The 15,832-nt window shown below is 43.1% G+C and overlaps 1 protein-coding gene across 2 annotated transcripts in view; it reads right to left on the bottom strand.

Moving 5' to 3' along the window:
* wdfy3 (WD repeat and FYVE domain containing 3) overlaps positions 1-15,832 on the bottom strand; it is a 70,052-nt gene that overhangs the window by 29,914 nt on the left and 24,306 nt on the right. For both annotated transcript variants that reach the window (XM_079741709.1, XM_079741710.1), the window contains 12 exons: positions 14,002-14,154; positions 13,641-13,714; positions 13,304-13,465; positions 10,197-10,291; positions 9,928-10,048; positions 9,477-9,694; positions 4,955-5,151; positions 4,664-4,801; positions 3,721-3,897; positions 2,557-2,790; positions 1,226-1,325; positions 636-796 (listed from right to left, as the gene is read on the bottom strand). In XM_079741709.1, coding sequence (XP_079597835.1) covers positions 636-796; positions 1,226-1,325; positions 2,557-2,790; positions 3,721-3,897; positions 4,664-4,801; positions 4,955-5,151; positions 9,477-9,694; positions 9,928-10,048; positions 10,197-10,291; positions 13,304-13,465; positions 13,641-13,714; positions 14,002-14,154 — 1,830 coding nt within the window. The remainder of the gene's footprint in view (positions 1-635; positions 797-1,225; positions 1,326-2,556; positions 2,791-3,720; positions 3,898-4,663; positions 4,802-4,954; positions 5,152-9,476; positions 9,695-9,927; positions 10,049-10,196; positions 10,292-13,303; positions 13,466-13,640; positions 13,715-14,001; positions 14,155-15,832) is intronic.

Raw genomic sequence — 15,832 nt, 5'->3', positions numbered from 1 at the left:
TTCAGTGTGTTTATAAAGCAAAGAGTTCCCCCCGTGCTATATTTACCTGGGCTATAAAGAGTTACCTCTGCTATAAAAATCTAACTGTGCTATAAAGAGTTACCTTTGCTATAAAGAGATACCTGTGCTATAAAGAGATACCTGTGCTATAAAGAGTTACCTTTGCTATAAAGAGTTACCTTTGCTATAAAGAGATACCTGTGCTATAAAGAGATACCTGTGCTATAAAGAGGTACCTGTGCTATAAAGAGTAACCTGATTTATAAATAGTTACCTGTCCTAAAAGAGCTACATCTTCTATAAATAGTTACCTGTCCTATAAAGAGCTACAGCTTCTATAAAGAGCTACCTGTGCTTTAAAGAGTTACCTGTTTTATAGTTACCTGTCCTATAAAGAGCTACCTGTGCTTTAAAGAGTTACCTGTTTTATAGTTACCAGTCCTATAAAGAGCTACCTGTGCTAAATAGAGTTACCTGTCCTACAAAGAGCTACCTGTGCTATAAAGAGTTACCTGTGCTATAAAGAGTTACCTGTTCTATGAATAGTTACTTGTGCTATAAATAGCTACCTGTGCTTTAAAGTTACCTGGGCTCTAGTTACCTGTGCTATAAAGAGTAACCTGTGCTCTAGTTACCTGTCCGATGAGCTGCACTATAAAGTCCACCACCAGCTTGGAGTCCTTGTTGAAGATGCCCTGCCACAGCTTGTCCACCACACGCTGGCTGAAGTAGAAGATGTTGTGGACCAGCGTCTGGTAGCTGCCGCCACTACTGACGGCCAGGGAGGAGTCCTCACCTGGTCGGAAGAGGAGAAGGAGGAGTTATGCTCACCCTTCCTTATAACATGAGCTCAGGGCTGCAAAGTTGTCATCGAGTTAACAAGTACTCATCAAGCAGACCAAAAAACGATCCTTGACTTTCTGACATCTTATGAATATATTATGCACAATATATAATGTCATTATTGGCAAGGTTTTGAAGCAGAAGATATGAATTTGTTAAAAATATAGCCTACACCGCAGACCTGCATTGCTGTGATGGCATAAAGTAGTATTTTAGTCAATCTGGCTGGGCCGAATTGCTGGGGTTACCGCCGCATTTGACCAATGTGTTGGAAGTTTAGTTAGAAGTTTTTTTATAGCAGCAAAGCTCTGCTTGTGAGGTGTAAATTTTCAATATCAAATCTATATTAGCATTAATAATAACAATTGTAGTAATGTTTTACCGAGGAGTAGGTCAGCTGCCAGCAAGTGGTCCATGACTCCATCCAGTATGAACGACTGGAATTCCTTCTGCTGGGTCCTGGTGGAACGCTCCGGAGACGCCTGTCAGGGAGATCCACAAAGCTCAGAACCCATCCTCACACCATCAGAACACCAGGTGACATAGACCACAGCTCAGAACCTCACACATACACCATCCAGATCCTTCCAGGTGCGGTCACAGGAATGTGGTCCCGCAGAATAATAAACTATGGATATTTAACTTTATTTATTACACGGCTCTTCTCAATGCCGTGGAACGCTCCATTCACTTGTATGGGCCCTTCACAACTTCCGGCGGTGAATTATATTTGATAATTCACCGTTGATAAGTATAATTGACGGCTTTCGAGGAAAGTGGATTTTTTGCCGTCTTTCATATCACTCCACAAGTAGTCCGGTAACTTATCAACCCCAGCGTACTCGGTTGCTAAGCGGCGTCAACGTCTTTGGTGGACTATTTCTCTGCTGATCAACACTACGAATGCTTGTGACAAATAAATTGTAAAAAGACACAGCATGTGAAGTTATTTTTTTGTTTTGGCAAGTAGCCGTGTAATAGGAGGGATAATGTATAGAACGTCGCCGGTAATATTTTCCCGATAATGACCGGCGTTCTATACACTATCCCCTTACATATTTCATTTAAGAGCTAGTGAGCCCACAGTTTCAGGTTTTTTACGAAAAAAACCTGAAACTGGAGTTTTACGAAAGAGGGGGGCGTGTAATCCCCATGGTTACAAATAGCCAACTTTATGATACTTTTTGCGTACCGTTGTTGTGTAACTGTTACGAGCACTAAATACAAAACCTGTTTTATGTGCCTTCTGATACCAGGCTAAATTTGGGGAAAATGGGATTTTCCAACATTAGAAAGTTCTCAAACCAGCCAATAAAATGCAACAAAACCTTTATGCTTCTGCGTATTAAGAATCTTAAATATTAATAACACAATAACACCTTAATAACACTTTTATACATGCAGTACGGATGTTATGTTACTAGCAATAATACTAATTATCACTTAGTGAACCACTACTAATTCCTGGATGGGATACGCATTAAGCTCACAAGAACTGCCTCACCTTGTGGAGTGAACTTTCTTAGAGTCAACAAAACAAAAGTTACAGCAAACAGGGAAATCTTAACTGAAATGTGAAACTATGTGCAAGACAACTGCTGCAGTTCAATGTTTCCATCCCAGGAGAAAGATCTAGTATCTTCAGGGCCTTGCTGTACTATAAATGTAATGTCCTAAAGCGTTGACCCTCCTCCAGTAGGGTGAGCCCCTCACCTCCAACAGCAGGTCCAGTACAGGGGTCTGCTTGGTGGCCGGGATGGTGCACAGGTTGTCCATGATCAGCACCCTCATGAAGTCAAAAACATACTTCTTGGCGGGGTGGTTGGTCAGGTAGGTCTTAGATCCCACATTGCAGTACTCAGACTGGCTCCGGTTCATCCCAGAGTCTCCGGCAAAGCCCTTGAACTCCTCTGTAGGAGACCCCGTCTCGTCGTCTAGATCACTCACCTGGATGGAGTGAAATAACACGTGTTGCTGCATCTAGAAACAGTATTCTGCATGGCAGGGTGGATAATCAACTCCAAACAACTCCATCTGCAACTTTAGGACCGTTATTTTGTTTTTTCATCTAGAAGAATAACTCACAACACACATGAAATGGTACCGGCTTACAACCTATAACTGCTTCGAAACTCAAACAAAACCAAACCATGACCCCCCCAGATATAACCCTGCATTGACCTTAATGTTGCAACGTTACGATTTTTTTAAAGTTTGTGTCTGATGTTGAGGGTTAGTGGTTAGGGGACAGGTGTAAGGGGGCCTTCCATTCAGGACATCTTGCGAACTCACCATCTCAGAGTACGGTCTTATGTGTTAGGGTTAGGTTTAGAGGTCATGATTAGGTTAGGGTTTAGGATTCACTTTTTGATTGAGGTCATTTTTTTAACCTACCATCTTTGAGTAGGGTCTGGTGGAGCGGGCTAGGGGTTAGGGGTCTAGTGTAAATTTACCTTATCATAGTAGGGTCTGACGGCAAGAGTTAGGTCTAGGGGTTAGCGTCAGGGTTTTAGTGTGAACATACCATATCATAGTAGGGTTTGAAGGTGAGTTATGGCTAGGGGTTAGCGTGAGGGTTTTAGTGTAAACATACCATCTCAGAGTAGGGTCTGAAGTTGAGAGTTAGAGCTAGGGGTTAGCGTGAGTTTTTTAGTGTAAACATACCATCTCAGAGTAGGGTCTGAAGTTGAGTGTTAGAGCTAGGGGTTAGCGTTAGGGTTTTAGTGCAAACATACCATCTCAGAGTAGGGTCTGAAGTTGAGTGTTAGAGCTAGGGGTTAGCGTTAGGGTTTTAGTGCAAACATACCATCTCAGAGTAGGGTCTGAAGTTGAGAGTTAGAGCTAGGGGTTAGAGTGAGGGTTATAGTGTAAACATACCATCTCAGAGTAGGGTCTGATGTTGAAGGGGAAGACGCTGGCTGCCAGAGCGCACAGGAACTCTGAGCTGTGCCACATGGGTGTGAGGTCAGGCACGTTGTGGTACATGTACCTGAAGAACTGCATGAGGGTGATGGGGTATTCCCTGAGCCAAGACCCCTCCTCAGACTGCCAGGGCTGGAGAGACACACGCAAACAGGAGGATTTAGCTAGCCAGAAATTAGATTAAATAATATATAAGCATATATATACATTAGTAAACCTAGCTACATAAACACACATATGCATACGTGTGTGTGTGTGTGTGTGTGTGTGTGTGTGTGTGTGTGTGTGTGTGCGCGCCGGTGGAGGCTTCTCCAGTGAGGATGTAAGAAGATTCTCCTTAACATTGTTCAGAATAAAAAATGTAGATGTAATGTAAAATGTTGGGTAACCAAGCTGTTTGAAAGGGTGGTGAAAAACGTAGAGCTACAAACGCCGTTTTTCTGAAATCACTTTAAAAATATCCCGTTTGGCATGACCAGGTCACTGATATCTTTGCAATGCAAACAGAGATGAGGATTGACTTGATCTATAAAAAAACAACATTTTGAAACATCCATTAACGTGCACATTTGCCTCAAACAATGTTAGGCTTACAGACCATTTAAATAGTTGAGAATTAATGGACAACAAATAGAAAATAATACAACCAATAGCTTCAATCATTGAGGGCGAAAATAGGCCCAATGATAAGCACAGATTTTTTAAGAGTAGGGCTTATTTGACAAATTGCCTTTGCATCCTTTCCTTCTGCCATTGTAGTCCAATACATGCTGCCCACCAGCTTTCAAAGTAAAATACAAAACAACCTGAAACAACTTGAGTGTCACATACTTATGCCACCATAGTGAGTGAGTGAGTGAGTGAGTGAGTGAGTGAGTGCGTGAGTGAGTGAGTGTACCAGGTTCAGCATGCTACGCAGCATGGCCAGCAGCAGGAAGGCTGCCTCGGTGCAGACGTTCTGCAGGGAGCCCACATGCGCCGCCCCGCTGGACGCAGGGACCCCAAAGATAAAGGTCCAGATGGAGTCCAGGTCAAACTGAGGAGAACACAATAACACACACTGTGAATAGAGGTCAGATCATACACAATAACACAGGGCAAAACCCATCATACACAATAGCACACGTCTGAATCCGGCTTAAAACTGAGGACACACAAAGATTGTAATAGAGTGAAGGGCTGTACTGACTTGTGCCTGGAGGCTGTCAGGCATCTCAGTGACGGGCTGCTGCAGGAAAAGGGCCATCAGCAGGAAGTAGATCTCAGGGACGTTGGTGTGTTTTGGCAGCAGAGCCTGCAGGACCGGGAAGCCAGAGAAGTGACAGGCGTCTCGGTTGATCTCTCGCAGCGTTGAGCGCCCACCAGCACTCCTGCCCACGTTGAAACCTGGAGGAAGCAATGGGGACTTAGCATTAGGCTGACCCCAATACCAGACCAATATCTTAATGTTCAGTGAAGAAAAGATAAAGAAAAGTTCATTCATAATGCGTATCTTACACTGCCTGTAAACGCAGCATCCGGAGACCACTACTGCAGAATCACGTTTTTATCAATTTATCGTTTTCTTAATGGTAAACACGCATTGATGCGCAATCCGGTCTTAAAGGTAAACACGCACAGATGCGTGATCCGGTCTGAATGGGTTAAGTGGTTCAATTGGTTAAAGGTCCCAAGCATGCTGCTTTATGGATTTTTTTAATATAGTTGTTAATGGGCCCCTAATACAGCATTTGAAGATGCTCAAGAAATTCAGCCTTGGTGCAGAACTACAGCCACTACGAGCCAGTCCCACAATGAGATTTCCCCAAATGACGTTTTTTAGAGGTGGGTCAAAGTGGAAGGTGGGGGTTTGGCCCTGAGCAGCTTGGGGCCATGGTACCATGCGCTAGTGTTTACAGTGGATGTATTGCAATGGCTCGGATTCATAATATCATCCAGAGGCGCACACAGCTTTTGGCCGTGTTCTGTAAATGCTGTAGAACACTCCGGGGGCTGGATTTAAATGATAGTTTTTCATGTCAAGAGTTTGACCGTTTATTGTGCAATTGTTCAGTTAAAGGCTGTAGAGACAACACAACGAGAAAGACTACACGTCTCGTATGTGACGTCACGCTCCCTGCGACTAGCGTGGACAAGACCGACAATCTCCCCATCGGCATAACTGAAACTCTCCACATGCCCCGACTTGTAATGACTTTCACCTCTTTCAATGCTTTTATCCTCCCCTTGGAAAAAAGCAGTGAAGTGGAGCAGAGAGATCACCATGTCTGTACCGGAGTTCCAAGTGCGGGTGGTGACGTATATCATTCGTGTCGAGAGCAGCGACGAGCTGTAGTTCACAAAGCGGCCTCACACAAAACCTAACATTATCAAACTTCTTCGCGATTTATTTTAGTTTTTCTTTGCATGAAAAATTATCATTTAAATCCACAAACAACATATATGTAATCCAGGGCATATAAAGACTGGGACCAGAAAATAATTACTTTCTCTCCATTGAAGCCCATTCATATTTTTCGATCTCATAGGTCCCATGGGCTCTACTGGAAGGGGCGTGACTTCGCCACGACGACATATGGGGCCAAATTCCAAATCGGCGCGTCTGAGCTTGGTTTTTTCAAAGGCGGAGCAGGATACCTATTGCTCGTTTTACACCTAACGCCATTTCTAGCCACTGGGGGACCATAGGCAGGCTAAGGGTACTCATATTAGTGTTAGAAAACCTCATAAAGTGAAATTTTCATGCCATGGGACCTTTAAACAAATGTGATATTGTAAGAATACAAAATAGCAAAACAACAATATCACTTTAGTGGCTTTGGGATCTACTCCTCAGTCCGGGTTCGACTTGGTTACGGCAGAGTTTCAGAACACCCACGTTTTTCAAAGTATGAGAGAAGGCCTACCTCCAATAAGCACAAAGCAAAGATATGGTTTGAAATTGTTCATGGCAGGACTAGCGCTATTTAACCGGGGATAAATCACACAGGCGCGTATTTGAATGTGTTCATAAAACAACACAAAGCGAATATCCGAATACTGAATTGAGATTGGAATACTTCAAACAACAAACATCAGAATATTCTAATATTTGGGCTCAGCCCTACTTAGTGTTAGCTGACATTAGTGTTCGACTATTTGCTAGCATTAGCTTAATAGCACCACAAAGGGCCTGAGGCTAGAGTGACTCAGTGGCACCTATTCTGAGCCACTAAGAACTATTCAGAGATAATCTGCGTCTGCTGCTGTCCTCACAGTTCGGTTTTAATGTTCAGTGTTTACATATGAACAGCTACAGAGAGCAGTAGAAAACGTCCCACACTTGGTTTACTCTTTAAATGGGGGATATCATGCTTTTTCTACTTTTCCCTTTGCTTTAGAGTGTTATATGACATGTATGTATACATGTTTTACGTCTGCTATGCTAGAAATATCTTAGTCCGAGCCAGGGGGAGTATGCGCCCCTCAATAAGTGTTGAAACAGCTTGTTTGCCCTCAATCTTTAATTCCGTAACAGTGACATGCAGACTGTGCAGTGGGCGGTGCTGAAGTGCAGAAGTCCCGCTTCCCGGCTACCCGCAATGTTTACAACTTCTCGGGGGTGTAAATTTGCTGACACACGCGTTTTTCTTACCAGTGTCTGCTCAAAGCGCTTTACCTAACATTCACCCATTCACCACACATTCACACAGCGACGGTGGAGTCAGACATGCAAGGCGACAGCCAGCTCATCCGAAGCAGTCGGGGAGAGTTGTCTTCCTAAGGGACACCTTGACACTCAGCTAGGAGGTAGGGCTGGGCGATATACCGGTAGTAAAATGTGAGCTGTTATTTGGAGTTATTTCGGGTTCAGGATTCAGGACGAACAGCAAAGCAAAGTGATTTGTAAAGCGTGCAGGAAACAGGTTACGACAAAAGGTGGAAACACTACAAATCTCTTAAGTCACCTGCAGCAGAACCACCGACTGCTGTATGAAGAGAGTGTAAAACTACGTGGTGCTGCTGCTGCGGCCAAAGGCTCGCAGTCATAGAAGTCCCTCTCCCGAAGCAAAGCTCGTTACAAGCTTCATTAATCAGTGCCGTGCCTTATGACTGTAAAAGTAAGAAGTGGCGCGATATATCTAATTTGGTGGCCTTCCATATTGCAAGGGACATGGTCCCTATAGCTGTGGTCGAGAAAAAGGGTTTCATCAATATGTTGAACGCAATTGACCCACGGTACCAATTGCCCAGCCGTAATCATTTTGCTAGGGAGGTTCTGCCAGAGATGTATGCTACTTGCAGAAAGAACTTAGCGGAAAGACTAGTTAAAGTCACGCATTTCGGGCTAACAACGACACGTGGACAAGCCGCACATGCGAGTCGTATATGTGTTTAACCGTGCACTTCATTGAAGATTGGGAGATGAAAACAGCGTGCCTCCAAACTAGCTATTTTCAATGCGTCTTGTTGTTCCAGACAGCAACAAGACGCATACGTTCCAAGAGACAGGGTTGATGCCTTGAAACAAAAAGTTGTTGAGAAGGCAAAGTCTCTTTTGGCTGAAGGCCGTCAGCCTGACCCAGCTGTGCACACTCTGTCTGAGCCTGCAGACCAAGCAGTGTCAATGGCACCACTCGCAGCAAAGAAGAAAAAGTCACTAGCCAGCTTCTTCAAACGAAGCACAGTGACCAGCTGCAACACATGAGGAGAGAATTGAAAATGATCTTTCAAGCTACTTGCCGTTAGCTAGGATTGAGAGTGATACAGAGATCCTCTTAAATGGTGGAGGGAATATGAAGCGCTTAGCAAGGTAGCAAATAAGTATCTTTTAGTACCAACAACCAGTTCTCCTTCGGAGCGAGTTTTCAGCTGCAGTGGTGACATTGTAAGCTGTTACAGGGCACCCCTGAAGCCTGAAACATTTGACAGGCTTGTTTTCCTAGCACAGAGCCTGTAAGAAATATACAAGTCAGGAAGATTTGTCTTCTCAGCCTACCTCAGTGAATATTTCATTTTATTTTCACATTTATTGTTATTTGCAATATATCTAGCCATTTGAATTTACACAAAATACATTTTATTTTCATAGTTGACTAATTATGCAGCTGTATATTTTCCAACAGGTGAGGCCTGCACTACTCTGTACAATTTTGTTATTTGCAGGGGTATGCCTGCCTATTAGATCAGAATATTGGCTTATGTAGGCCTGTGTTTTATTATATTTCTCTGTTTTCAATGTGATACTGTGAAGCCATAGGCCTGTTTTTGGGTCAGCCTGTTTTAATTTTTTTGTTATTTGCACATTATGCCTTAATTTTTTTGTTATTTGCACATTATGCCTATAAGTGTAGGCCATTTGCACTGTTGCACTGCACTATTTATTTATTTTTTTTAAATAGTACTTGACATGTTTCAAACAGGCTTCCCTTTGGTTTTATATCTGTTGTTAAAGCACAGCTGTGCTTCGTTGAGCAAAGAAAACAAAGCTAAACCTAAATAAATGGTTCATGGTGAATATTGTGGCGTGGAGTTAAAACTACACACTTTACCCGTTTTGTTCAAAATATCCTTATAATATCGTATATCGCCATTCGAACAAAAGATATCGAGATATGAGTTTTGGTCCAAATCGCCCAGCCCTACTGGGAGGAGCCGGGGGTCGAACTAGCAACCGTCCGGTCACCAGCTGACGCGCTCCACCTCCTGAGCCATGCTCCGCCTTTTCTCACCAAGCACGGTGCCGATCTTGTTGGTGAGGACTGAGTCGGTGTGGTCCAGCCAGCCGCCCCCACACAGGCCCTCCTTGAAGCGGTGCAGGATGTTGTTGTGGGACAGCAGCACCACCAGGATCCACAGGGCCGCCGTCACCGTGCTGGAGTGCACATGCTCCTCCAGGAACATCAGCAGCCAATCAAAGCCCAGCGTCCGCACCACCTCGTCACACGCCCTGCAGGGGGCGACAGAGACAACTTTACCTGGAGTATTATCATTCATTCATAGGATGCATGTAATATTCTATAATATAATGGGTTTTATTTTGTGTACATATATATATATATATATATGTTATATTATGGTATTGTTTTCAATGATTATGCTCATGATCAAATAATTATAGAGGTATATAGATAATTATATATGGCTATAGTAATATCAAATATCTATTTAGAAGTATCTTACTGGGGGTTGATGGTGGCCTTGTCTTTAGATGTAAAGAGCAATCTCAGCAGGATGTCCAGCAGTCGGTTCCTCAGAAGGATCAGGTTGGCTGACAGCAGTCCTCCAAAGTCCTCATCAGTCCCTGAACACCCCAGAAGAAGAATGCTATCCCAGTGAGGCAACCATCATCATCATCATCCTCCTCATCATCATCATGATCCGGCTTCAGCCTAAACACTTGGCTTGGTCAAACTAATTATGTTAGCGTTAGGGTAAGCTGAAGATGTTACCTCCGTCAATCTTCTCCTCGTTGCTGATCTCCATGACAACAAACTTCTCACACACAGCAAACGTTGGCAGGGTGGAGGAGATGAACTGGCCGAACCTTGGAGCAGAATGGTTTGAAAAACATTGAATCTCCATGCATCTTCTGATCTCTGGCTCTCATCTCATCCCATACAACTGATATTAACTCAACTATATCGCTCTCATCTCAGCTATATTACATCTGATATTATCTCACCTATATCTCTCTCATCTCAGCTATATTTAATAGAATATTATCTCATCTATATCTATGTCATCTCATCTATATTACATCTGATATTATCTCACCTATATTAAAGATCCCACGGCATGAAAATTTCACTTTCTGAGGTTTTTTAACATTAATATGAGTTCCCCTAGCCTACCTATGGGGAGCATAGGTAGGCTTGAAATTTTGTTGGGTGTAAAACGAGCACTAGGCATTCTGCTCCACCTTTGAAAAAAACAAAGCACAGACGCGCCGTTTTGGAATTTTCCCCATATGTCGTAACAAGGGGAAATGCCACCTCCCCTTTCTCTTCCTTGCCAGCCCAGAGAATTTGGCCCGCCAATGAGACAATGAGCTACGACTGTGCGAGCGTGTGATTTCAGACACTGTAACGCAAGTGTTGTACACTTCTTTGTTATTTGGATAACCGTTCTGCTGTTGGTGTTATGGCGCATAACACGCCGGTTCTTTGACGTCTCTGGTATTTCCACAACGAGACTGTAGTTGGGGTTATCTCAGCCATGGTTGAGAAGGAATTGGGGGAAAGGAACTTTGGCTTTGACTCCCTGAAGTACATGAACTGCGACATGGAGGAGAAAGGGATTGTTGCCCGTGATTGTCTCCCGCTTGAGCCCCGCTTCCCGCTGCCCGCTGCAGAGGGACCACCGCCTCGGCGCTGCCTGCTGCCGAGGCGGTGGTCCCTCGGCAGCGAGGCTCCGGCGGGAGACAATCGCGGTCAACAATCGTGGGCAACAATCCCTTTCTCCTCCATGTCTTGGTTCAGTCTACTTCAGATTGATGTGGACGTGGAAGAACCAGAGACGTTGGAGAACCCGACGGAGTCGTTTGAGATACATAATATCTTCTGGAGGCGCACACAGCTGTTGGCTGTGATAATAAATATTATATGATATAGATATCTATGTATGATATTATTTAGATATAGAGCTCCAGGACTCCCGCCGGAGCACCCAGAGTGTTCTAGAATATTTACAGAACACGGCCAAAGGCTGTGTGCGCCTCGCCATTGCGATACATCCACTGTAAACAGAGCGCATGGTACCGTGGCCGCAAGCTGCTCAGGGCCACACCCCTGCCCTCCTCCTTGACCCGCCTCTCTCCTCCTCATTTGCATTAAAGCTTCAGACACCGAAATGGCGCGTTTGGGGAAAGCTCAATGTGCGACTGGCTCGTAGTGGCTGTAATTCTGCACCACGGCTGAATTTCGGGAACGTCTTAAAATACTGTGTTAGGGGCCCACTAATATCTATATTAAAGCATCCATAAAGTAGCATGATATGGGACCTTTAATCTAATATTATCTCATCTATATCCCTCTCATCTCATCTATAATACATCTGATATTTTCTCATCTAAATCTCTCTCATCTCAGCTATATTAATCCAATATTATCTCATCAATCTCTCTCATCTATATTACCTTATCTCATCTAAATTACATTTGATCTTATTATATCAATATCTCTCTCAGCCACATACATCTGATCGTATGTCACCTATATTTCTCTCAACTCGGTCTCAGCTATATAGCTCATCTCACTAAATCTCCTTGAAATTGTCATCTCCTATATAGCTCTCATTGCATCTCTTATGCATCTTTCATCTGTTCTGTTCAGAATGTACAGCAAAGGTGTATATTTATTAGGGATGCAATGATACACGGTAACTTCTTGTGCCATTCTGTATGCCCCCTATGGTTCAATACGCACACGTGAGCCGCAGCATTTTCCTATCATTTCCAAAACGTACTTTTTGCACTGCAGACAAGACTACACGCACGAGTACATTCAGATCCACAGAACATCTTGGGAGCATATCAGAATTTCCCTAGAGCCTATCAGCGCTCTGTATTCAAAAACCAGCAGGAGAAGAGGGGAAACTACAAACTAATTTACCCTCAGCCCCAACAGGACAATGGAGAGCGCAAGTGAGACAGTGAGAAGCAGATTTGAAGAACCACCGCCCTCTTTTAAATAAAGTAGTGTTGGAACATTTTGGATTCATCGATGCCATACGATGACAAACGTCTTCTAGGATCTTCAGGACTAACTTCACAGAGCTACAGCCCTTGACCAAAGGCTGAAATCCCTGCCTTTCCTAGTTTAAGCCTGTTGTGAGAGTTTACAAGGATCCCATCAAAGAAATTGTGGAGCATGAACATTACTTATGTTATCAATTGTTCATGATATGTTTTTTTATTCTTTTTTCATACGTGTTAAAATAAATGATACATTTGTTTTTTATGATATATTTGTAATTTAAACGTAATAATCATAACAATATGTTTGTCATTTCCCTGCTGTTTCAAGCAGTGCAAGCAGGGCCATCCACATAGGAAAGAAACCAGCCTCATTATCCCTCCTCAAAAGAAGCTCTGCAGTTATCTGGGGAGCGTATCAAAGTAGAGGAGCAGAACAATCCCTTTTCCAAAATGTTTAAGGAGATCCCCTCATACAAATGAAGGAAAAGATATCTCATACATGGTACCAACTTGATGCTGCACTTTGTTATTTTTACATTTTGTATTGCGCATACAAGTATGTACCCTGTTCATTCAAAATAGCAACACTTAATAGAAATCTTCATTGAAGTTTTTCTCCCCTTTATTTCATACAGTAGAGACAGAAACCAGGTCTAGTCACTCATGCTGTCATTCTGAATGGAAAGTTATATCAGTCAACAGTCAAAATAAAGAATCTGTGTTTTTATTATCTTCTTAAATATAAAGATACCTAAATGGTGATACCGACCGAACCGTGGACCCACTACACCCTTTTATCCCTAATATTTACTAGTATGTATATATATATATATATATATATATAGACAGATAGATATGTACCTGAGCAGGTCGTAGGGGTGGGGGAAGCCCTGCAGCAGGAGGCTGAGCACCTGGCCGATGGCTCCCACGGTGGGCTGGGAGAGAGACGTGTCCCTCAGGGTCAGCAGGAGTCTGGGGATCAGCTGGAACTCACGCAGCAGTTTAGCGTTCTTCACTGCCTCGCTGTGGAGCACAACACACAACAGCTCAGTCAAAGATAAGTCCTTAGGGATTCACCAGGTAGAGCAAGAAGAAGGAAATGGCCCAGACACAAATGATCCATCTATTCCTGGATTCTTTAGCGGCAACACAGTGAATCAAGATCATGGCCAAGATTAGTTTCTGCAGGATTTCTTACCTGGATTCAGTAAGCAGCTCGATGAAGTGCTCAAAGAGGGACAGGTGGAGTTCATAGGGCGCGTGGAGCCACACCTGAGGACACACCAGAACACCTCATTACGATCACACAACAGCAGACCACACCAACCAGCAGATCATCCATTGGACCCCAGTAACCATGTTTCCTCTTCGTGTCTTACTCACAACTCTCAGCATCCTTCAGCACTAGGCTAACGGGCTACAGAATGTAGCCTCTCTAGCCAAAGGACTCTCTAGCCACAGAGTCCTTTGTAAGACTGCTGACACTCAAACAAGCTGACTAATCAAAAGATGCAGGATTAACGTCAGAATGTAGACTTTGACTAAACAGAATTTCTGACCTCAAAGTCACAGAGCAGGTCCTGGAAGGCGGTGGAGTTGGGGATGATGGAGGTCTCGTGGCCGCTGTCCACGGTGCCCACCAGGGAGAAGGTCAGGTGCAGGATGTGACTGTTCAACAGCCAGCGCTTCCTCTTCAGCAGCATGGCCAGCAGCTGGTGACAACAAGAACACCAAACACACTTATAGAGTATGCACTCACTGAACGGTGACTTATTATATTGCAAAAACTGACTCAAATAGGACTCAAATTTGTTCTTGATTCAATTTCAATTCAGATTTTTTTTTAATCGATTATTTCCATTAAAAAAAAAATAAGCGTACTCAGTCATTGTAATCTAGAAGCGAGTATGCCTAAATGTACATGCCCTTTTACATTTGTCCATGTTATGATTATTACCTTTATGCTGCAAGTTTAGTTCAGGAACAACATTTTACAATGGCGTATTCCCTTTTTGCTAGTTAAAGCACAATGAAATGGTTAATTCATTTTGAAATAGTTAATTCTAAATAATATTTAAGTATTTTTGTCATCTGCACATATTATTGAATCGATATTGAAGCAATTGGATCAATATCAAATCGAATCAAGCCCTAAAGAATCTAATTGAATTGTGAGGTACCTGGTAATACCCAGCCCTGTGAATTACTATAGAGAAAGCACTCACAAAACACTGAATTACTATAGAGAAAGCACTCACAAAACACTGAATTAACATAGAGCAAGCACTCATAAACATTGACTTATAATATGGCAAACACTCACCAAACACTGACTTAAATAGGCACTCACCAAACACTGACTTATAGAGAGCCAGCACTCACCAAACACTGAATTACTGTATAGAGAAATCACTCACCAAACACTGACTTATTGAGACTGAAGACTCATCAATCTGACTGATTCTAAAGTAGGAACCCACTATAATGATTTATTCTAGAGCAGTGATTCCCAACCTTTAATTATTTATTTCTTGAACCTCCTCATATGAAAACAGTAAACAATAGATAAATACACAAGTGGCTGAGCAAAGAGTGCCAACGCCCTCTTGGCACTCCCCCCTACAAGATGATTAATGCAAGAAGGCCAAGGCCAGGTTGAGAAATAGGTTGGCCAGGTTGAGATCAGAAAGATAAAGTCAGCCTTGCTGCATATGCTCCCAGTTCTCCCATTGTGTTTCACAATACAAAAATGTAAATGTATGCACAAAGGGACACTATATTTTTAATCAATAACAAGCCAATAGAGCTGTGCGATGGGGACAAGAACTTCGATCATGATATGGGTCATTTCATATATCTTGGGCTGAGCGTTCTAGGAAGGAGGGTGGCTTGTTACAACTAGTGATCGGCCGATATTTGCGTTTTCTACGTGTATCGTATCGGCCGATTTTTTATTGTCGGCATGATTTACAGACAGTTCAATACATGTTCATTTTTTTAAATTGAGACTTTCTAACATTTGTTAACATCATTGTGTCATTTTATGATGTAAATTGAGGGAAGCTTAGCCTGGAAATCCAGACCCACATCTAGAAAGCTGTAGAGTCTGGCAAAGAGTAATGAAAATGGCCCAACTCGAGGGGCGGCACCAAGCAGGCATTTGAAAATATCACTGGATAACACACATTGGATAACACTACGACCAATCAGAAGAATACAAGGGGTGACGTATCCAGACCAATGGAGCTAACCAAGAGATAAGTCTCTGGCCGTATCCGGTCGGTAAAAAAGCAACGCTTTTGGCCCACCTATATTGATACATCGATGTGATTGATTAATGTTCTGGGCCAGGGGAGGCCCAGAATATACACAAGTACATTGCTCGTTCCC

This window comes from Pollachius pollachius (assembly GCF_949987615.1).
Source record: "Pollachius pollachius genome assembly, chromosome: 1".
NCBI lineage: Eukaryota > Metazoa > Chordata > Actinopteri > Gadiformes > Gadidae > Pollachius > Pollachius pollachius.
This window is presented reverse-complemented; position numbering and strand designations above follow the sequence as displayed.